This window comes from Drosophila pseudoobscura, chromosome X (assembly GCF_009870125.1).
Source record: "Drosophila pseudoobscura strain MV-25-SWS-2005 chromosome X, UCI_Dpse_MV25, whole genome shotgun sequence".
In the NCBI taxonomy this organism is placed as follows: domain Eukaryota; kingdom Metazoa; phylum Arthropoda; class Insecta; order Diptera; family Drosophilidae; genus Drosophila; species Drosophila pseudoobscura.
The window spans coordinates 65,293,711-65,315,572 of record NC_046683.1 but is presented as its reverse complement, the minus strand read 5'-3'; the positions used below and the strand labels follow the sequence as shown (position 1 = coordinate 65,315,572).

The following is a 21,862-nucleotide window of genomic DNA, read 5'->3' as shown; positions in this document are numbered from 1 at the left end:
CCTTTTCAGCTCAACAAAGTTCCTTACGGCGTATTCCATAATCACTTACGTTTTCTTATGTCTTATGTAGCTGGCAACACTAATTTGTATGGGCTAGACACATTGCGCGGATTGAGCATCATTTTGCATATCCTGGGAAATAGATATTAAATAACTAAGAGAATGTTTGTCATCTAATGCACAAATAAAGCCCAAAACTAGTCAGTTTATTTTTTTAAGGTATTTCAGCGATATTTTAAAGGTTTTGGTCTTCTTACTGAAACCAAATATGGGTATCGGGATCGAGATATATTTACAGGACCCCAATCATATGCATTAATATGTCCAAAAAATAACAATCCGAGATCATTTCTATATTAATTACGTTTTAAAACAGCTTGGAAAAACAGTTTCTTCATATATATCAACGAAATAGGGTATACCTGTGCACAAGCTCCGGGTTTAATACTCACTTACGTTACATTCCATACTTACGTTGCCACTGTTTTTTTGTTGCCCTTTTTTGCTTAAACTTTGTTTTATACACTATACAATAAAATAGAGTACTTAAAAGTACTGGCCTAAAGTTATGTGGGCAGAGCTAATGGTTTTAGTTAGGCAGCATTCTTCAACGGAATAAAGAAATTGAACAATTGGAACAATTTTTCTCTTACGTTTTATTACGTTTCATTTGTTTGACCTTTTTCGCTAAAACCTTTTTTTATGCAAAATCCAATAAAAGCAAGTAATAACAATGAGCCAGTTTATTAATCGTATAAAAGTAGGTGGGCATGGCTAAATGTTCTATATAGCTGAGAATATTCCACGGAAGATAAAAAAGAGGAATATGTAAAATAGAACTTGAATTCGTCAGTATATTTACGGTATATTTTTTAATGAGATGGTATGTTTCAGTATATTTCTGAGGGTCGGCCGGTATATTTTATTGATAAGTCCGCGGTCACACTGCACTGCATGCGGCATACGACGAAATGTAACAAAATTTTTAAAATTTTTTTTTTGAACCGAAAAATTTACGCAGAAATTAACCAAAGCACGCACATAAGTGATTTCAATCAGCGAACCGGGTATTAACATTTTGTGGAACCTGGTTTTCCGTAGTCTTACCGCAGAGAACATCCAAACTGCGAGCAGACATGTTGGCATCGGTGTGTGAGTGTGTTTGTGCGTGTGTTGTGTGGTTTGCGTCTGGCTCCGGGAACGAGAAAAACAACAAATTTGGAAGAAGTTCTGCGCTCGATTCTGGCTATTTCCACGGCCTGATACCGAGCGAGCCCTATTGCGTCTTATAGAATTGCGGTAGCAGTGCGCTGGTGCTGGTGTCTATTTCACGCCTCGTTACTCCCATTAATTGAATAGTTAATCAATGCACTACGAACGGATCGGCTGGTGGAGGTCCTACTTCTATCGCCCCCCTGTAGCGGCTGTGTATCTGTGGCACTTGTTGGGTGGCCCGACCGAACTCCCGTCCACTAAAAGGAGGGGAGGCAGTGCAAAATTAATGCCAGCTGGTTCCCACTCTAAGGAAAAACACACGCACTAGCAAAGAAAGCGCTGGCGCTATATCCCCCTGCGCCGTATCAAAAGTTTTGCAGCCAGCTGTTTTCTGTTCCACAAATATGGCAGGAGTGGATCCCATTTGGGGGTCCGACATTTCTCTTTGTGGATGTCGTCTGCTTTTTTGTTGTTGGTCTGTGTGTGTGCCAGCTGTTGGGTCCTGTTGAACTCTCTTGAGAATGTGTGTGTGCGTGTGTGTGTGTGTATAACAACGCCAATTGCTATGGCTTCTCTTTTGTGTATACATATATCCTGCAAAATATCCTTTCCAATGGTACAGTGGGAGCAACCACACACAACACACATTTCCACCACCATCTCGCAATGTCACGATTCGTTCCACTGTTGCACACAGCTGTAATTGTTGTTGTTTGTATCATCCTTCGGGCTCTGCTCGCACGTACACAGACAGGCTCTGTGTGTGGACTCCATTCGGTCCGCTTCTGGCTACCATTTGGTTTCGTCGTCTGCCATTTCAGTACCTTCGTGGGGCGCCAGTCGCGCCGTTCGCTTTTCCCGTTCGGTTTGTCTCCCCTCACTGCTCCGTTCGATAATTGCCTGTAAGCTTCAGTAGGAGGGGGGAGAAAATCCCTAATCCCCAGAGGGAACACTCAAATGCACTCCACTCACAGAAACGCGCACACACACACACACACACACACGAGCTCAATTTGTTGCTAATCTAATGCCACTTCCTCCTCCCACTCTTCTCTTTGCAGCCATGCAATATGTTGGCGCAGGTTCAGCCTAAAGTATATTCAATTGCGGAAGAGGGGGAGTTGCAAATGTCAAATATATGTATGGATTTGCGTGTGGGAGTGCGTACGTGCGCTAGTGTTCGTGTGTGAAAACATAAATGATAAAGTGAAAGAAGAAAAACAACAAATATGCGCGCAATTTTGTCTGTATATGTGTGAAAACGCGTCCCTGTTTATTTGGAGTCACGCAAACACACAGCAGACAGTACACACAAACACACGCGCACAAATTAAATGAAATCCAAGCAGAGCAAAGTCAGACAGAGGTTGCCCCCCACTTGGCTGTTGGCTGTTGCTTTTTTTGGATTTCGTTTTGTCGCCCTTTTTGCAAAAACAAACAGTCCGCAGAGCAAACGCAAACAGCAGCGCACTGTGTTTGGTTTACAGTAATAATACATAATAGTACTAAAAAGAGTTTTTTTTCCTTCCCTTTAATCCACCTTTGTCTTTCCTTTCCAGTCGACGCGCTTCAATGTTTAATAATTTACACCGTTAAAATGATTTTTGTTAAAACAAACGAATGAAACATTGAAAAAGATGACAAATATAAAACAAACGTATAATATAAAATTGAAACGTAGAATGTGAAATTGTGTAATGTGAAATTCTAGCAGTTAAGTGAGAATTGTATGTATTATTTAAAATTTTTGTTTCATTTTATACAAAACTAAGTAAAAAAAAAGTAAAAAAGAAGAAGAATTAACACAAATAATCCTGAAAACGAAAAATAAACACTGAGAAAACGTTGAGCTAGTGCAGTTTATAACAAAAACAAAACAAAAACATATAAACGAACTGAAGAATAATAGGAGAGGAGGAAGCAGAAAAAGGACCAACAACAGCGTGAGAAAAGAAGACCAGCGGAGAAAGAAGCAGCATAAGGACCAATAACAAGCGACAGTGGAGTGAAGAAGAACAGAAAGAAGCAGCAGCAGCAGCAGCGGAAGGACCAAATAAATACAAAAGCAAAAGCCAAGAATTGCTTTCCTGGACGCAGGTGACGGCTCAGAGGAGAACGCCACAAATCGCGAGAGAGAAACATGTCCACATTCTTAAACAATTTCTTCCCGGCAGGTAAGCAAAAGCAAAATCAAACACAAAAATCAAAGAATACTGGGCAATAATCAAACACAAGGGAAGGGGCGGGAAGGGAGGAGTATGGCTTCGGTCCTTCAATTGAAAGTCACCTTTGGCATATCTCATGAAGCCTGTATCACACTCGCACCACAAAACGAGAGAGAGACAGAGAGAGAGCGAGTGCATCACAGGAAGGCAGCCTAAGGCCGTAAGACACTCGCTCAAAACTCTTCGCATAGTGTTCAACAAGTCCCCACAAACTTCCAACACTATTCGAAGAAGAATTATCGTGTCATACAGGCTAGATCTATACATGCATGCATATGCACTGCTTGTTGCAGCTTGTCGAGCGCTATAGCTGCTTTCCTGTGAGGCAAGCGAGTGTCATACAGGCATAGTCAGCACTCGCACTCTCACTCGCCTCTTGTCCGTGGGCTGGGTCATCCTGTAATTTGATTTTCCTTCTCTCTCACTCATTTAAATTGAATTTTGTTGTGTGATTATTGGCAATTACATGGCCCACTCGCTGGACGTGACCGTGAGAGTATGGTGAGGGGAGTGGTGGTGCCGCTTCGTGTAATCAATCTGCCCCGCAGATCCAGAGAGCGGAAAGAACGTTTCCCATTAATTACGAGCATCGATTATTGTTTTCCTTGCCAGATTCAACCCTAGGATCAGAACACTGAGCACTGAGCCTTCTTCTGTGGCATTTCCTTTGTCCTGCTGGAAAAACCATTTCCTATACCAAAAACAAAATACCAACAAAAATCCAGATAAAAGATGGCAGGCAGGCAGGGAGGGCGGGAGGTGGGGAGGGGAGGGGAGGGGAGATGTGCACTCCTTAAACCAGTTTTGCAGAGCCGAAAATCCAGCCCTCCGATCATCGACTCTCCCATCGGCGTCAAAACAAGAAGAGGCACAACAACAATTCCTCTCGGTCTGAGGGCAACGGCAGCTGACGGAAATACATTGACTTCAACGTCGGGTCGGCTGGTACTTCTGGTGCAGAGCGTTGTGTCTGAAGGTGCACTGGGTTACCTGTTGACGGCCCTTCTTTGGCGCTGCCACTGCCGCTGCCACTGCCGCTGCCACCACCACTGATGCTGTTCGTTCTGGTAGAGTGCAGCTGGGAGAACTGGTTTCCCACTCGCTCCTTTCTGCTGCTGCTGTGGAACTGTATTTACGGGAGGCAAGAGCTCCCAAAAAAGAACGTTTGCCAAATCTGGAACGGCCACCAAAATGGTTATCTCTCAACTATCTCAACTTGGTTTATTGGATAGTACAGTTGAAGTTGTCTGTTGTGAAGTACATCTCTCTGAGGCTCCCTTAAAGATTTCATTCCTTATTTTAAAATTTAAGTTTTAGACCCCCTTCTTTAGGGGAAGGAAAGACTAAGTAGAGCTAAACTTGGGGCCTTTCTTTGGCGCCATTACCAGATGGAAATAAACATCTATTTTTAGGATGGGTATCTCCCTTGAGCGGACAGTATTTACTCTCCTCTAAACATCGCGGGGTAATAATATGAACGCCATAACCCTGGGTGTCCGCACAACAGAGCTTTCCACTGAACTGAATCCATTTTGGCCTTTGTTTATGGCACATAAAACAGAGAGCTGCAAAAAGAAAGCGAACGCTGTGCAAATATTTTTCGGCCCCATTTTATTGACGCCCCCACAAAAAGCCCCCCTCCCGCTCCCGCTCCGCCTTCCTCCCTTCCCCCTCAATTCCCTTATGCTCGAAAAAACGGAGACAAGAAGAGACTTTATTTTATTTCTATCAAATTTTTATTGCCCAACGATTCGTGAAAGGATTTCGTTGTTCCTTCGTCCGTGCTCTTTATTATCCCCGATGAGTGCACGGAACATGTTCCATGGAAACTGTAGCGAAAATATGTGGGTGGATGGGAATGAGCGAAAACAATAACTATCGATTGATTATACTCGATTAGTTTGTCTGCCATCCGACCTTTGTTTATGAATATTCGAGGAAATTGCTGGAAAATAGCTCTCATCAATGGGCCATAACAATTTCCTCCAGTCTGGGCTTCCTTTTGTTTTGTCGCCAAATATAGATGGACAAATGCAGAGAGAGGAGAGGGCTTCGGTTGGCAGTGGGAACATTCTTCAGAGCTAGCTTGAAAGTAGCTAGATAGCCAACTCTGGGTGTTCAGCTAGCACTTCTCCCACCACCGCCATTCCACATCTCACCTTCGTTGATACGCGATCGCATCTCGCTCACTCTCTGATGATCTGATCCTGTGAGTTTTTTCACCCATTTTTCGTGCCGTATATCCGTATGCTGTCCCTCTCCCGCTCCCGCTCCCGCTTCCGCTCATTCCGTTTCGTTTTGTGCTTCCCCATAATTTAATTATCGTGCGAGGCGAGGCGAGGCGCCACACCATTGCAGGCGCAGACAAGTTGACGTCGCTAATGTGCGACGTTTGTCACTTTTGTTTTGGCTCGGCCTGGCCTTCTCCCCCCTTCTCCCTTCTCCCCGCTCCTCCTCTTTGTTCCCCCCTGTCTGCTTCTCGTGGAATTCCAACACACGACGCAACAAAGTATGCAACACATTCTTTTGTGGCACGAGCCTTACATATTTTGGCACTGCCTTGCCTTCGCCTTCCTCTTCGTCTTCGAATTCGTCTGTTTGTTGCCTTCCTTCTGTGGCTCTTCCTCTTTGCCTTGGCAAGTGGCTAATAATGACACTTTGTCAATGCATGTGTGCTCCGTCTCTATGGCCGTTTAATTTCGCGTTCGCGTTCGCTTTCGCTTGCCAAAATCTCATTGCGCCCTTGGGTGGAAATGCTTTGCACACACGCAGTACATTACTCATTTCTGCCCCCCATTTGCGACTCCCAAACATGCCTCTGGGTCTAGTGGCCATAAAGCAATTTGGCCCAAGTGCGTGGCCCGGGCGCGTGCCGCCAGCCCACAGCCCACAGCCTACAGGAGATGGAACAGAATGCCGCCATTAGGGCCACTCCATGCTGGGCCACTCAACGGGTTTCCCTAGGGAAATGTTCGGGATACAATAGTTATATATTTACAGGGAAATGAAAATGGTAGTCCTGAGAAATGCTTTGGACTGGTGAATACGGATTAAAGATGGTTTGGGAAGTATTTTGGGAAGTGTATCGACTTTAATCTATTGTATATGTATTTTATTTAATTTTTTCCATAATTACACGGCTTAGAATACACATTTCTGAATGTAGTATGGCATTGGGTGGATCTTTTCAAAAATCAACAGTTTGAGTAGCACGCCCAGTGGCTCCACAACTGTATTTATCGCTTTTGCTGTGTTTTGCTTTCGCTTCGCTTTGGCTTTGGCTTTTTATTTATTTTTATTTTTTGTCTTCGTGGGCTGCTTTTTCGTGTTGGTTTTGTATTATTGCTCGTTGTTTGCTTTTGCACTTTGCTTCGTGTTGTTTTTTCTTTCTGCTTTTTGTGCCTTTTGGTGTTGAGGTGTTTGCTTTTATTTTTGTCGTTTCTGCTTTGCCTCTCCGTTTGCTGCTGCCACTGCCAGTCTCTGCCGCTGCCTCTGCCTCTGCCGCTGTTAGTCACTCTTTGGCAGAGGCCACGAAAGTTACCCCACACGGGCCGCAAGGTAATCGCCAAAGTCGACTCTCTGAGAGTGTCGTCGTCGTATGGGGGGGAGTGCGTGCAACGGTAAACGTGCTGGGACAGTGGAACGAGAGAGAGAATGAGCGCAGAGGAGCGATCGAATGTTGTGATTCGGAGTGTTATACGTGACATCTGTTAGCCCCTCACCCACCCCGCCCCCAAAAAGGCAGCTGTCAATCAGATAAGATCGTGCGAGAGGGGGGGGGGGAGAGAGGGTTACAAACTGAAACTGAGCTTTGCTCTCTTCCTCTTTTCTCCGCCCAGAGACAGAGACGAAAGAGATGAAGCAGAAAAGACAAAGACAAAGAAGAACAAATGACAAAGATGTTGTGAAGGGGGAGGGGGCGGGGGGATATCTCCTTCTCTTTCTGCATATCATTTTGCGGCCCGCTACACATTTACAACTTCCGCTATTGTGCTGTCACTCCCCCGCCCCCCTTTGGCCCAGCTCTGGCCGCATTTCAAAAAATGTAAAACTGTAAAGCTGTCGAAATCGAAATCGAAATACAAATCTTTCGCATACGAATAGCCGAATAAATAATGGAAAACAGCGAATAGGCTTAATTTCATTTGTTCATATTTACCACACCATTTACATTTTTTCAACGTTTTCGTTTTCGCTTTCGCAATTGTTGAGCCTAGGCTCTCGAAGTGCACACACCCCTCCGGCCGACTCCGGCCGACCCCCCACTCGTTTGCACAGCTGTTTGGCAGCTACGTCTATGATTTCGAGCAGCTGTTGCTGAGCGTCGCCAGTGAATTGGGTCACACTGTTGCTGTCTCTGCCGCTGCCGCTGTGTTGCCGTTGCCGTTACCATTGCCACCGCGCCGCTGGCTGGCCGGCCGAGTCGGAGACCAGACAAACTTGTCTTGGCCAATGCTCAAATCTCGACTCACATGGCCGTGTCTCTGTTCAACAGCAACCAACGGAGATTGCGATCAGAATTACAAAAAAAAAAACCACACACACACACACCAAAAAGAATGACGAGCAATCAACGAGCGGCAGTGTAGTGGGAGGAGGAGTGTGACCAGTTTTCGAGATTCGGCTAAGAACAGAAGCCAAATGATTATTCCCTCGATTTGTAATGCTCATCCGCTTCTGCTTCTGAACAGAGGTGATACGGTGATTACCACGTATTCCAAATATTCGCGAGACGACTCCCTAACGAATTTGTAGCATTTGGTGCCTTGATTTTCCTGAAATATGGTTCCCATCTACCACCAACTATGCGTCCATTGAATCAGCCCCGAATCTCTGCTATCGCCGGCTATCGTATGCACACAGATATCAAGTTTCCACCTCTGATCGGTTTCAAGAAATCAGGATTTGATCCATTCGGGGTGGCCTTTTGTTTGAAGAGTCCACAGCCACGAACATAAATACATACATAAGTGTGTGTACATTGTACATAGATGTGTGTGTGTGTACATATAGAAAGATAGGCCTGGAGTGATACCATTTAATTGTTGGGGCGCTGATAATGAAGCAAAAGCCTTGGCTATAAATATTTCATTTATAATGTACTTACAGATTGGTGTGCCTTTGTGTGTGTGTGTGTGTGTCTGTAAATTATTATTACAGTGAGAGCCACGTGTGTGCGTGCTATCTCGCTCTCTCTCTCTCTCGCATTCCCATTTACATTCGAAGTTATCAGATGATCACACAATTCCCCTCCGCACGCCCCACACTTCACTCCCCACTCAACACTCCCATTCCATAGCATATTTAAAATCCGCAAAATACTCGATTTGCTTGAGTTTCTCAAAGAGAGTGGGGAGGGGGGTGGGAGGGGGTGTACGTCGGCTCGGCAATGGGCAAACACATGATCGTGAATACGATCAGAATGCAGTCGTCCCCTCCAAAGGGGTCATTGGAATCGAGACGGGTGCTTGTGAAACTGTAAGCGTTTCGCTTTATTGCCGCCCCAAGAATAAACAAACAAAACAGATGGGGAGACTCCTATACCCAGTACTCGCACGCGTCGCAGTAGGGTATATGCAGTTTTGGTGTTCCTCTGATACTGCTCCACATTATTCGACTTCCACATAAGGGATATCCCATAGCCGAAACACTTGAAATTCTGTCTTGGGATGTGCTTTTTGTTGTTGTTGCTGCGCGCGTGCATTCAGAGTTTGAACTTTCCAAGTTACTGCAGCGGCAGCAGCAACAGCAGCAACAGCGGCAACAGCAACAAGAACGATGGCCACATATTTACAGTTAATCGAAACGAGTGCACGCCCACTTTGCCTTTTGCCTGCTGCTCTCGTCTATCCATCGTCACACAGTTTGGAACTCACTGTGCGACTGTCGCTCTCCCAATTCTCTGGCGCTCGCTCTCGCGCTCACACTCTTGGGCTCTCTCTCTCTCTCTCTCTCTCTGTCTCACTCGCTCTGTCTTGGGCCAGTTGTTGCTGCTGTGTTTTCCCACTCTGCCTCCACACTTGAATGTGGGCTGTGGTGCCGGTCGGTTCGCCAGCGATCGTTTGAAATTTTTTTTTGCATATTCAATACGCTTTTACCGCCTCCTGAGGCCGCGTGCCGCCAAGTGACACATAACGGTAAACGACGTGTTGCCCGTGCTGCCACATCAACGCATTTTACGTGACGTAACAGCGGGCTTTTTGTTATTGTTTGGTTTACCTGCCTCTCAGTGCCAGCATTGCTACGTAAGAGAGAGCGAGAGAGAGAGAGACAGAGTGTGTACGTGCTAGTGTGTGCAGGGCATTTTTTTTTTTTTTTCGTGTGTGTGTGTGTGAGTGTGTTGTGGCGTTTTCATGAACGCGTTCGTGATCTTTGAAGCAAAACAAAAGCTGTCTCCGTTTTGCCGTGAAACGCAGCAGAAGCAAAAATAATAATCAGTTGTCTATATATACGCACACATACACATACATGTACAGACAAACAAACAGAAAAGTATATAAATATACGTGCATGTATATGTAGTTTTTTTTTGCCGACGTCATGCCAACAAACAGCCAGTGGCTGGCAATTTATGTAAATGTAAAGTGAAAAAAAAAAGAAAATCAGCAACAGGAACAACAACAAAAACAACAGCAACCGAAATACAGTTGGAGAGCGATTGCCCACTGCCAGGCAACAGTTTTTCGTTCTAACCGATATCGAATGCACTAACTGGACATGCTCAAGTAAGTGCAAAACTGTAGACAACACCTGATTGTGGCTCTCAAACTGCCAGAACGGGTCTGAGGGGCACTCCAAATACTGCAAAAACCAAATTGATGAGCATTCAATTGGAACATTTTTGTTTTTCAAATTAGAAATCGAATGAACAAGCTCGGGCTACAAATTATTGCATTTACGACCAGAAAGCATCATAACATATTTCATTTAGTTTTTGTTTGTAAACATAATCGAACTCTGGACACCCTGTAAATCAGGCGTTGGTAAGAGTTTTCTTTCCGTAACATCACTCTCATTAGGGATAAGCCCTCTATTTGGATGGTAGTTTTTAAACGACCTTTAAAAGGATTACAATTTGGCCACTGCCTCCGCCCCCGGGGAAAATAGATTGGTGTGGCTCTTGGCCAAAGAGAATATAGTAGCCTGCTCGGAATAATCTCAGAAAGCTTTGGTATTTTTATACGAAATTCAAGGCTAATATCACTTGTTATTTCAACCATGGCCACATTGGCCCCGTACCCCCGACATCGACATTGGGAGCCTCTCGTTCTACCTGGCACCGTGCAAAAAAAAAGAAAGAAATGTTTTGCCTTTGCAAGTAAATTTCACTTTCTGTTACAGCACACTCGAACGTTTAAGTGCATTTCAAATGAGTTCTCCCACGTGCTTCTATGGGACTAGAATTTTACAAATCAGAACTAATAAGGGGCTTTAAATCATCTGTTTTCGATCGTTTCGAAAAAAGGGTATCTCTTAGTTCTTGTTACGTTTTATTTACATTTTTAATGAATTAATTCATTCATACGGTGGCTTTATTTTGTACTAAATTCTCACAACGAAAAACAAACTTATTCGAAGGCAGTAGGCAGTAGACAGTAATAATTCATAACTTTAAAGTTTACTGCCAAAAATGAAATATTTATTGCTTTGAGCAGAGCACCTCAAAATGTGCACTCAAACGGGCTGTAAAACTGTAGGGCAAACATCCATCATGAATGTTGTCAGTGAGTATAAGGTGCACGGTGCAAGCTTCGTTCCGAAGCGCACCTCCTGGATATCGGGAAGTTCTATCTGAAATCCACGGAATGTATGAAATGTGTGTGGTGTCGGTGGTGTCGGTGGTAGTGGTGGTAGTGGTGGTGCCTGCTTCTGACAGAAATTGCGTCTTGGCTTTAGTTTATTTTGACGCAAGCAGAAGAACAAGAAGAAGAAGCAGTTCTGTTGCTGCTGATGTTGATGTTTTTGTGCCTCTTCGTCAGTGACAATAAATTGCGCATAGTCCGAAAATGGGGAATGTATTGGAAAATAACAGGAAAGCGTGGAGTAGTGGTGGTGGAGCGGAGATATGGACTGCAAATGGAATACTGTTGATGTTTGTTTAATTGATTTCTAATCAATTATCATATGTGTTGCCCTCTCTCTATATACATACAATACATATGTACCTATGTACCTATTGGTCTCTCATTCATGCTCTCTATCTCTCTCTCTCTCTCGCTCTTTACAGATACGGCTGCTATGGATCCAATTTTCTACTCGCCCACGAATGGTATTCCGTCAGAGAGTAAACTCGCTACTTATATGGTAAGTTAAGGGGCCCGTTTCAGAGGAAATAGCCAGCTCTGGGCATAGCTCTGCAGCTGTTTAATTGGTCTTGATTCTAATTCGATTTCCATTCGCATATGCTCTTGACCGCCTTTTGGATTTGATTTCTCAATATTTTCGTGATTTTTCTTTTGACACAAGTTTGACACAAGTTTCCCATACGCACGTTAAATATCAATTTTAGTTGGTGCATGGCTTTTTATTGTACACCATAAATTATTCCATGTGGAACATTCAGCGAAGCGCCGCAAAATTTTCATGGAATTAACTGACTTTTGTGTTCTTGCTTTGGGGTTGTGAAATGTAAATAACGATAAAAGTAATTCCAGATACTTTGGCTGCTGTACACCGTCATCATCCGATCATGGCATATTATCCGATGTGCGAAAGATGAGCGAGATAATGCCTTTTATTTTACAGCCAAATTTTATGCCAAATTGCGATTAAATATGTATAGAATAGCGGGAGCAGTCAAACAGTCATCAGAAACCACGATTACTTTGGCGTGTATTTTGTTTTTGCATTCTCGGTCTTGAGATACGGCGTGTATTTTAATTTTGCTTATTTGGGCACTTAGTTCCCTAGGAATAAGTCTAGGAGCAATGGAAACAGTTGGTAGCAAGGACGTGCCCATCGTCCGCCCAGACAGAGCCTCGACCGTTCTCAATGGATGTTGAAGTAGAACAAAGCGCCAATAAGCGCCTACCAATAATCTTCCTTTGCACAAATTTCCTTTCCGCCGTGCCACCATAATGCCGCTCTCTGATCTGAATCTTCCTCTCTCTCTTTATCTCTCTATCTCTCTCGTTCTCCGTCTCTCCCGCATGCTCTCTGCACTGCCCTGCTCTCTGCCCTGCCCGATATCTCAGAATCGACAGAATGTTGCCACACCGAGCAGCGGTGGCTTTGGGCTGAATAGCGGATTCTCGCTACTCAATCTGGATGCGCCCCTGGCAGCAGTGAACAAAAAGTCCCAGGTAAAGCAGAGATCCGATCTGTGTCTCTACCGCTCCCTCTTTATCCCGTATCCTATCTGTCCATGGAGGAGGATACGAGGAGGAGTCGGATGTGAGTGTTGTAAAACGTAAAGCGTAAACCGTGTGTTGACGTAACGGGTTGGTATTCTCTAGCATCGACTAGAAGTAGAAGCCCCCAAGTCCTCTGTCCGTACAGTAGAACCCCATTTAGTTTCCCCAGTGTCTGTCTGTCATTAGAACGGCATACTTAGATCAGTGTCAGAGTCCACATGGAGCAGTGTGCAACTATTATTGACATCGACTAATTCGACTTTCGATTTCTACAGGTCACGCCTCAGTCGCCAGAATTCATTCCAACGCGCATCAATTCGTCCCCCAATTTCTACGCACCATATCACAACACGCCGATGCAACTCAGTAATGGGCTCAACGGCGTCAATGGGCTAGCCGGCTCCGGCGCAGCAGCAGCAGCTGTGGCACCCGCATCCACAGCGGCAGCAGTGGCCGCCGCATCCGCCGCAGCCGCCGTGCCCATCAGCAAGTCGGCGAACGGCAGCAGCTCGATGCTCTCCCTGCAGAAGTCCGCCCCCTCCATTGTCACCATTGCACAACAGCAACAACAGCAGCAGCAGCAACAACAGAAACAGCAGCAGTCGCCGCTGGTGCACTCCACCTCGGGGTCTGCCCCATCGGCCCCCATAGCAATTAGCGGCGCACCACCGAATCCTAGCGCCGCCCCCTTTGTGAGCAGCATGTCCGCGCAAACACCACTCAAGGGTCGTGGCCCCATGCTCCGTCAGGAGTCGCCCACAGCGGCAATGCTGGCTGGCGGGCCGGGTGAGAAGTCTCCACCGCATGGCATGACACCGCACGGCGCCTCGCCCATCCCCACTACGCTGCCAACGAGCGTGCATCAGGTAAGCGCTGCCCCATTGACGGCCCATGCTCTGATAGTAATCCCTCTTCTGCTTCCCTCGCCCCTGCAGGAGAATGTCGGCGGCACCATCTACTTCTATCCGACTGCCAATGCGCAGGGCAACCAGCCAGTCGTGAATTCCGTGGTGGTGGATGCCACCCATCCGGCTCATCATGGGGTCAGCTCTGTGCCAACGATGAGCAGTGTCGGTGGCGTGCCCTCGTCGCTCATGTACACGGGGCATGTCTATCCGGGTCCGGCCTCGAATGTGATCACCATGCAGCCGAAGACGCACCTGGAGTCCGCCTTCTTCATACCCGACGAAATGCGGGCCGACATTCTTGCCCGCAACGAGATCTCCAATCTGATTATGGACGCAGCGGAGGCTGCTCAGCACGCCCTACCACACGAAGTGGACAACTACCACGCACTCTATCCTCTGGAGCCGCCGGCCCAGCCGCTGCACGCCAAGCTCACGCTCCCCGCCAGCACGTACCGGGCCACGCACAACACGACCGGATACAAGTACTGCCTGCGGAGATTGCACGGTACGTCCTGCTCTCGCCTCTCTCTGCCAAGAGCTAATTGTATCCTCTCTCTCGCCGCAGGGTTCCGCTTGCAGTCAACCAAATGCATGACGCTGGTTGAGATGTGGAAGAAACTGCAGCACACGAATGTGGTACAACTGCGCGAGGTGTTCACGACGAAAGCATTTGGTGATAACTGTGAGTGCGGGGTTCAGTCCTCAGGTTTAAGAGAAAAGGGTTTGTTTCGGGTGGCTCTCGGATCTGAATGAGAAGTTTCATGGTTGTAAGTCGCTTGGCATTCTATGGGGGAGAGTCTACCGGGTCTTAGGCGCCTTAATACCAAGCATACTGAGTGCTGGATTAGATTTTATATGTTTATTCTTACCAAGTGAAAAGGGAGGGACGGAGATAGAGCAACGGACAAGGCCTATGTGCACCTTCCTTTGCCGCTCGTGACTGCTCTTCTTAAACGCGTGTTTGCCTTTCGCTTATGGGGTACTTGTACAGCTTTGAGTGGAACCAGGGTACAGCCCCTGCCGATGCCCTTACCGATGCTAATATTCTTTCTCCTGTACCTCCCGCAGCCTTAGTATTAGTGTACGACTACTATCCCGGCTCACAGACATTGCTGGCCAAATACTTTACGCCCGCGCCAGACACCAACGGTTACACTGATCCATTCCAAGGCGAAGCTCGCCCATTCAGGTGGGTAAACCAAAACCAAACAGATCAATGCACATGAGTTGAACATATTTTTACCATTGTAGTCATAAGAGTAACATGCAGCGCACCAGCAACGGGCCATTGCTGCCGGAGGCCACCATCTGGTCGATCATCATGCAGCTGACCGCCGGCCTGAGGGCCATACACCAGGCGGGGCTTGCCTGCAAGTAAGTCAGATAGATGGAAGCTGGTAGATCGATAGTTAGAGATACATTAAACTTTTCCTTTCCTTTGGGTACAGGGTACTGGATCCCACGAAGATCATTGTGACGGGCAAACGAGTGCGTTTCAGCTCCTGTTGCATCTCGGACATTACGCAGTTCGATCCCAATGCCGCCAATCCCCTGGCACTCGTTAACATGCACCAGCAGGTAAAATAGAAGCCCGGAAAGATGTAAGAAAGAGTTGAATTTATGAACTTTGGCATGTCCACAGGACGATCTGACCGCGTTGGGTCGTTTGGTACTGGCGCTGGCCTGTCGCTGCCTCCAGTCTGTGCAGCGGGACAACGTCCAGTCGAGCATTGACATGGTCACGCGCAACTACTCCACCGATCTTCGTAATTTCATTGTGTAAGCCCATCCAGCCAAGAGACGTTTGTTCTCCAATTGCCACCATTCTTAATAATTCCTGCGTCTGATTTTGGTGCATTGCAGTTACCTCTTTACCACGAATAACCGCCGATCTGTCACCGATCTGATGCCGATGATTGGGGCCCGTTTCTATACTCAATTGGACGCGCTGCAGAGCCAAATCGATATGCAGGAGGATGAGTTGGCCAAGGAGATGGAGAACGGCCGCCTGTACCGCATTTTGGTGAAACTAAACAGCATCAACGAACGGCCAGAGTAAGTCCCCAGCCACAGAACCCCAGAGCACCCGTCTACAACATATTTACCTTTTTTTCCTTTGAATTTAGCTTCAATTTGGACTGCACTTGGTCGGAGACTGGCGATAGATACATGTTGAAATTATTTCGTGATTATTTGTTTCATTCCGTCACCGAGGATGGCCGCCCCTGGATGGATCACGCACACATTGTACAATCGCTCAATAAGTTGGATGCTGGCTCCATCGAGCGGGTAAGCGACAAAAGTCAAAGACAGAGAGAACAAGAGTAATCCAATATCGATTCTTATTCTTAGGTGCAACTGATGTCGCGCGACGAGCAGTCTGTCCTAATTGTTTCCTACGCTGAACTCAAGAATTGTCTGGAGAACGCCTTCTCCGAACTGATGTCTAGTGCGGCCAATTGATGAGCCTCAACACCTCAAAACGAAACTGAAAACACGCGCAGCTCTCCCCAACAACACCCAATACCCCATACCCAATATCCAAACGCGAACCGATCCTCCTCCCCTAAAGCGACTACGATTAAAAGGATTAAATATAAGCGAAACATGAATTATGACTAAGACATTTTGGCGCATGCCGATCAAAACAGAACCCCCAAAACGCTAAACACTAAAACCATTCAAACACGAACGTTTATATTGCTAAGCCAAAACGGAAGGAAGGAAAGCTGATGGTATCCCCATGTTATGTTGAGCTCTCAACTCTACATTTTAGGTATTTAAAAAACAGAATCCACTACAAAGAAAACAAACAAAACAATAATTTAAATTACAAATCGGTAGATATCACGAGAAGAGCATAAACCACATTACATCCAAAAAAAAAAGCAAATTTTTGAAAACGAAATCTCTCCAAAAAAAAAACAACAAACAATGAAAACAAAAAAATACACGACAAAAACTTCAAAATACAAAAAAAGGTAAACGATACAAACAAAACAAAACAAAAAAAAAACACTAAACTTAAAAGCAAAAACAAAAACAAACAAAAAAACGAAAAATTCTTTAAAGAGAAAAAAAAGGGAAAAAACAAAAAAGTTAAAAAGAAAAAGAAGAGAAAACTTGCGAAGGAGCTGAAACAACATGGATCTATTTTTACAGAGCTAAGAAAGAGAGAGGGAGGGAGAGAAGAGAGATAGAGAGAGGGAGGAATGGATGAAAGTATTTATAAGTGTGTATTAAAAAAGGGTCTTAAGAAAAAAAATTGTAAAATTTTGCAACAATAAATAACTGTAATAACAAAAAGAAAGAAACACAAAAACATTGCGCGGCAAGGCAGCAAAAAGCGTTGAGCAACAACAAAAAAAGAGAACCACTTTAAAGCAGAATGTAAAGAAGGACAAGGAACCACATCAAATGTTTATAAAGCATGTCTAACAACAGCCGCCGTCTACCGCACCCCCAGCTACCAAAAACAAAAAAAAAAGAAACCCGAAAAAGATTATGAAATGGAAAAATAGCTTGAGCGGAAACGGAAGGCGAGGAACGGAACAGGAAATGGAAGACAAGATCAACAACCGAGAAAACGTTTTTTTTTTTTGTCAACTATGTATTTTTTATAGTGAAATATTTTTAACAAAAAAAAAACGAAAAAAAGCAAAAACAAAGAAAAGTAAAAAACAAATTTTCTAAAGGCAGTTTAAAAAGTTTACAAAAAAACCAAACGAAATGCAAAATGCGTAAAAAAAACTACGAGTATGTATGTAATTGTAAAGAAAGAAAAACAAAAATGTAAATGTTGGTTCAAGGAACATGCAAAGCGACGCACAGCGCGACTTTAGAAAGTAGCTCAAAACAAGAAAACAACAAAACAAGAAAACAAAAACGATACTCAAAATCTGATACTGAAACTGGTACTGACAGTGAAACCGTAACCGTAACCGTAACCGTAACCGTAAACGAGACCGTAACTGAAACTGAAACTGAAACTGTCTAGGCCATAGCGTGATATGTACATACATCCATTTTGAGCGAGTCTTCGATCATCTGTATCTGCGTTCGAATAATTTGTTTATGATCTGACGCAAATGTATATTGTAATGCACGCGCTGAAATTCCGAGTACAATATTTTTACTAACGAAAGTCTGTATCTAGCTCTAAAACTCAACCACTCCACACCTTTCTCGTCCACACCCACTCGCAGGCAGAAGTCCCCAGAAGTCGCGTTGAGCCAGCGCGGACGCATATCACACTCCGAAAACTGTAATCCGAAAACATCCGTGATTCGTATCAGAAATAGAGAAAGAAAGAATAGAGAAGGAGAAATATTAAAAGGCTTCAACTACTTCGCACCACCAGCAAACAAAACAAAACAAAACAAAACCAAACAACAAAAGAAATTAAAAGAAAATAAAAGAAAAGAAAGAAAGAAACGTATTCAATGGAGAAGGCAAGGAATTTGTAATACATATTAAGTGCTATTTGATTTGGAGACTCTTGCTAACTTCAAACACGATATCATTATTTTGTTGTACAAAAAACCGAAAAGAAAAACAAAAACCAAAACGAAAACGAAAACAAAAACAAATACCAAGCAAAGCAACAAATCTTAAGGATCCAATTTTACAGAGTCCACTCATAATTCCTCTAAGCAAACGTTTCCCATTTTTGGCAAAGAATCCTATCCTAAGTGTTATACAACAACAAAATATTCTGTAGATGCTGTGGTTTCTTTACCAGCTACATATGTGTGATTTATACTAATTTTGTACTTGTTGTTGGCCAAATTCGAGTTATTCAGATGATTTGTGATTAAAACAAACAAATTTTACAATTATTTTTCTTGATTTTTTTTCTCTACCTTTCCTAAGTAATTTGTACTTTCCCTACTCTCCGTTTAGTTTTTGTCCGAATTACCGCGTACTTTTTTTTTATTCAATTACTGTGTACATCAACGTAAGACTAATTATTTAATTGAAACAAAAACGAGTAAAATAAAACAAAATGTATAAAAACTTTTTGAGAAAACCAATAAAAAAAACAATAAAAATTTTAAATCAATAGATTATTTAGACCAACGCATAACGTCCGATCGAATATTACGATGGGATTGGTTCCATCTTTAAAGGTTTAAAGATCTCCACCTGAGGACGATCGTATCGTAAATACATATTGTACATATTGTATATCCGGATAGTTCAGTACTTATGTCCGCATCTTTAAATATAAATAGCATATAAGTAAAAAAACATCATAGAGTAGATCGAGACATATGTATTCAAGGGTCTGCTTTAGTTGTATTACCGTATATCTATGAGAACCGTACTATGTGCGGACCTTACCGTGATTTTGGTGATTCTTAGATTATGATACAGGTTATAACTTAACTTTCCGCTGGACCCGACAGGGACACATATATGTACATATACATATATTTCTCTATATAGCAAACCACACTGTTCCGGCCGTTGCTGTACCGGGCTCGGCATGGTTCTGGTGGAACCAGAGGGATCCAATTTAAAATGTTAATTTGGAGTATTACAGAAAGCACTGGTGCCTCGACATTGAAATAACCCTCAGTACTCAGTTTCTATATCTATTAGATATGTACACACATATTCGTGTATTTAGAATGCATGAGAATGAAAGAGCAAGCTGTGAAGTGAAACAAAAAGAGAGGTCATGAGTTCTAAACGAACGCTGCTAGGCCGCTCTGGGAGGGGGCTCACTCACGCCTGGGAACTTGTTTTCCTCATTCCGGGTAGTAGATTAAGATCGATAAAACATTAATATTATACCCACCATGTGTGAGGGTAAGAGTGGGTGCTCATATCGCTGATCAGGAGTACCGGGCTGGTAATGAAGCCAGGTTTGGACTTAACTGTTATTTTGAAATGTCATATTGCATACATTATAAACAAGTTAAAACCTGCCGCTCGACAAACAACAGGCTACACACACCTATATACATACACTCCAGGTGCTGTGAGGAGTCATTCTACATTGGGTCCTTCAGAGCTCGAATTCGTCGCCCTTGAGAGATGTATTCAAGCGGATCCGTGACAGGATCCACAAGAAGACGGAGGCGCCACCTCGCTTTCCTTCCTGTTCGCGGAATCCGGGCGGTGGAACTGATCCTTGTGCTGATCCCACTCACTCTGATAGTCTTTGTACGGGCTGCTGATGGAGACACTACTCAAAAATATAGTAGAGCTATCCCCACAGTAATCACAAATTTGGCTAAAGCTGCCTTGAAAGTCGATGAAGCACCCCCCGCATCAGATTTAAATGTCGTTAGGCGCGAGGAGGAGCACTGGCCCGCCGCAGAGTACAACAGCTTCATGGGGTACCGCCATTTTCCCGGGATTCGAGTTTCTTTACACTGGCCTCACCAGCAGGTGGGGATACCACTGTCAAATCGAATGTGGCCAAGATTTTACGGTCTGCTTCAAGCCTCGATGGAGGGGAAACTGGGCTGCACTGTTGGATCGCTACTGGCTTCTGTTACTCTTCGTTTCTTCGTTGGGTAGGTGGAGGGAGGTGCCTCAAATGACCAGTTCTCATGCCACGACATCTCATCCTGCAGTATATGCTACTGCTGCCTCTGCTGCTGTCTAAGGTGCAAACAGGGCCTCTTCCTGATGATCCTCGGCCTGATGTGAGTCCGGTTGGTGGCAGCCCCAATGGCAGGCAGAATAATAAGTCCATATTATAGCTTTGGCCTTGCCATAGCGTTTGTGGCGAACAGGTTCGTGGACCGGGGACTCAGGGACATCAAGCAGACATTGCAACGCAGTACGGACGACACTTGTGCTTTTCTGAAGAATGTGGCTGAACACATTCACCATTTGATGGTGTACAACTACCAGGAACTGGAGTCGTACCTCGACGTGCATATAAATGGTGAGTGCAAATGGCAAGGAAATGCCAACCGCCCATCTCCCTGCCACCTATGTAACTATGTAGGCCATCGTCCTCCTCATCGGCACAGCCTAACCAGCCTCCCTAAGGACACTGCAGACCATAAGGACACTGCTCGATGCGGTGGAAAGGTCCGAGAAGTTTATCCAAATTTTAGGCACGAATTTAATCAATGTCCTGGCGATAAACCTTACCGCGGTAATCAACGAACGCATCAAAGACTATGTTGAAAGGGTGATCTGGGAGAGCATGACGAACGTCGGACGTTGCCAGCCCCTCGCCTACATTTACTATCAAGGCGTTCACTCCGTCTGTGCCCGTCTAGTGGATCCCATCGTCAGTACAGATTCCCCCTGAATGCCCACAATATCGTTCTAATGCTGATCTACCCCATTCCCTTGTAGAATGCCTTTTGGTTGGCCACAATCATCTGCGCCCTGCTCCTTCTACCGACACTCTTTGTGTGCCATCGTCTGATGTGCTTGTACCTCAGAATCTATCCCGATTCAGTTGACGATGCAGCAGGTGGAGTCGTGGGTGGGTGAGTCCTCAAGGCAGCTCGTATGCCCAGCAGAATGACTGAAAGCTTTCCTTCCCGCAGCTGTCCCTTCTGCACAGTTCTGCCAGCGCCGGTTGCCATCTGCCAACAGGCATATTGTGAGTGCCCGCTCGGCGCCAGGACAGACCAGGCTGAGGCCTCCGATCCAGTGCAGACGGAACCCCAAGTCCAAGGGGCGAATAAGAATCCAGTGACTGAGAGGAGTAAGCGTAAGAACGACTAGATGCTGTGCATTTACCACCATTGAGGCAATGGGAGGAACTGCATACATGTGTACTCTACATAGACCATATATATACATACATATGTTTGCAATATACAACCACAATCCATAACCGATCCGTCCCCTGGCTTGCCTGATACCAAAATATACCACGGAACATGCATGATCTTGCATGAGCGTGAGCGTCGTTCCGCATTTCGAGCTGGTGGCGAAACTGGCTGCATGTGCCCTTATAATTCCCAACTGGTTCTAGCACGGGCTGTATGGTATGGCTCAAGTTTGCGATGTACCGGCACTCTGGCTTCTCTTCAGTTGTCGAATAAATCTTTCGCCTTTTACTAAAGATTTCCGTGGAGAGGGGCACTCTAATGAGTCTAAATTAATTTTTTGTAGTGCCCTGTCGCAAGACTTGGGGCCATAAATGATAAATGTTATAAAGAGGAGAGATGTATGGCCC

General features: G+C 44.9%; 2 protein-coding genes and 1 non-coding gene across 9 annotated transcripts; all 3 read left to right on the top strand.

The window, feature by feature from the left end:
* The first annotated feature begins 879 nt into the window (after nucleotides 1-879).
* Nucleotides 880-16,178, top strand: PAN3 (Poly(A) specific ribonuclease subunit PAN3). 7 transcript variants are annotated; one of them, XM_001352696.4, is made up of 14 exons: nucleotides 880-973; nucleotides 2,775-3,389; nucleotides 11,668-11,744; nucleotides 12,635-12,742; nucleotides 13,069-13,659; nucleotides 13,729-14,206; nucleotides 14,267-14,383; nucleotides 14,770-14,890; nucleotides 14,953-15,075; nucleotides 15,150-15,279; nucleotides 15,344-15,480; nucleotides 15,565-15,756; nucleotides 15,828-15,990; nucleotides 16,054-16,178. In XM_001352696.4, the coding sequence occupies exons 2-14, from the start codon at nucleotides 3,356-3,358 to the stop codon at nucleotides 16,162-16,164; spliced, it is 2,382 nt and encodes a 793-aa protein (XP_001352732.3). In that variant the 5' UTR covers nucleotides 880-973; nucleotides 2,775-3,355; the 3' UTR covers nucleotides 16,165-16,178. The 7 variants fall into 7 exon arrangements, with proteins under 7 accessions (XP_001352732.3, XP_015043782.2, XP_033237561.1 ...); XM_033381670.1 differs by having other exon boundaries at nucleotides 922-1,067; XM_033381672.1 differs by lacking the exon at nucleotides 880-973 and adding an exon at nucleotides 2,027-2,117.
* A 4,022-nt stretch (nucleotides 16,179-20,200) lies between these two features.
* LOC117184687 (prominin-like protein) lies at nucleotides 20,201-21,246 on the top strand. The gene is made up of 2 exons (XM_033383303.1): nucleotides 20,201-20,959; nucleotides 21,028-21,246. The coding sequence occupies exons 1-2, from the start codon at nucleotides 20,873-20,875 to the stop codon at nucleotides 21,166-21,168; spliced, it is 228 nt and encodes a 75-aa protein (XP_033239194.1). The 5' UTR covers nucleotides 20,201-20,872; the 3' UTR covers nucleotides 21,169-21,246.
* A 451-nt stretch (nucleotides 21,247-21,697) lies between these two features.
* On the top strand, nucleotides 21,698-21,810 carry LOC6900102 (U5 spliceosomal RNA). The gene has a single exon (XR_053255.2). It is a non-coding gene; the product is annotated as a U5 spliceosomal RNA (small nuclear RNA).
* Nucleotides 21,811-21,862: the final 52 nt, after the last annotated feature.

What these genes read in the sequence shown, in the direction of transcription:
- PAN3 (XM_001352696.4), top strand. Translation starts at nt 3,356, where the DNA reads ATGTCCACATTCTTAAACAATTTCTTCCCGGCAG. An exon ending in CAGTGAACAAAAAGTCCCAG is followed by an intron (nt 12,743 to 13,068) that starts GTAAAGCAGAGA and finishes CGATTTCTACAG; the next exon opens with GTCACGCCTCAGTCGCCAGA. An exon ending in GATCTTCGTAATTTCATTGT is followed by an intron (nt 15,481 to 15,564) that starts GTAAGCCCATCC and finishes GGTGCATTGCAG; the next exon opens with TTACCTCTTTACCACGAATA.
- LOC117184687 (XM_033383303.1), top strand. Translation starts at nt 20,873, where the DNA reads ATGACGAACGTCGGACGTTGCCAGCCCCTCGCCTACATTTACTATCAA. An exon ending in CCCGTCTAGTGGATCCCATC is followed by an intron (nt 20,960 to 21,027) that starts GTCAGTACAGAT and finishes ATTCCCTTGTAG; the next exon opens with AATGCCTTTTGGTTGGCCAC.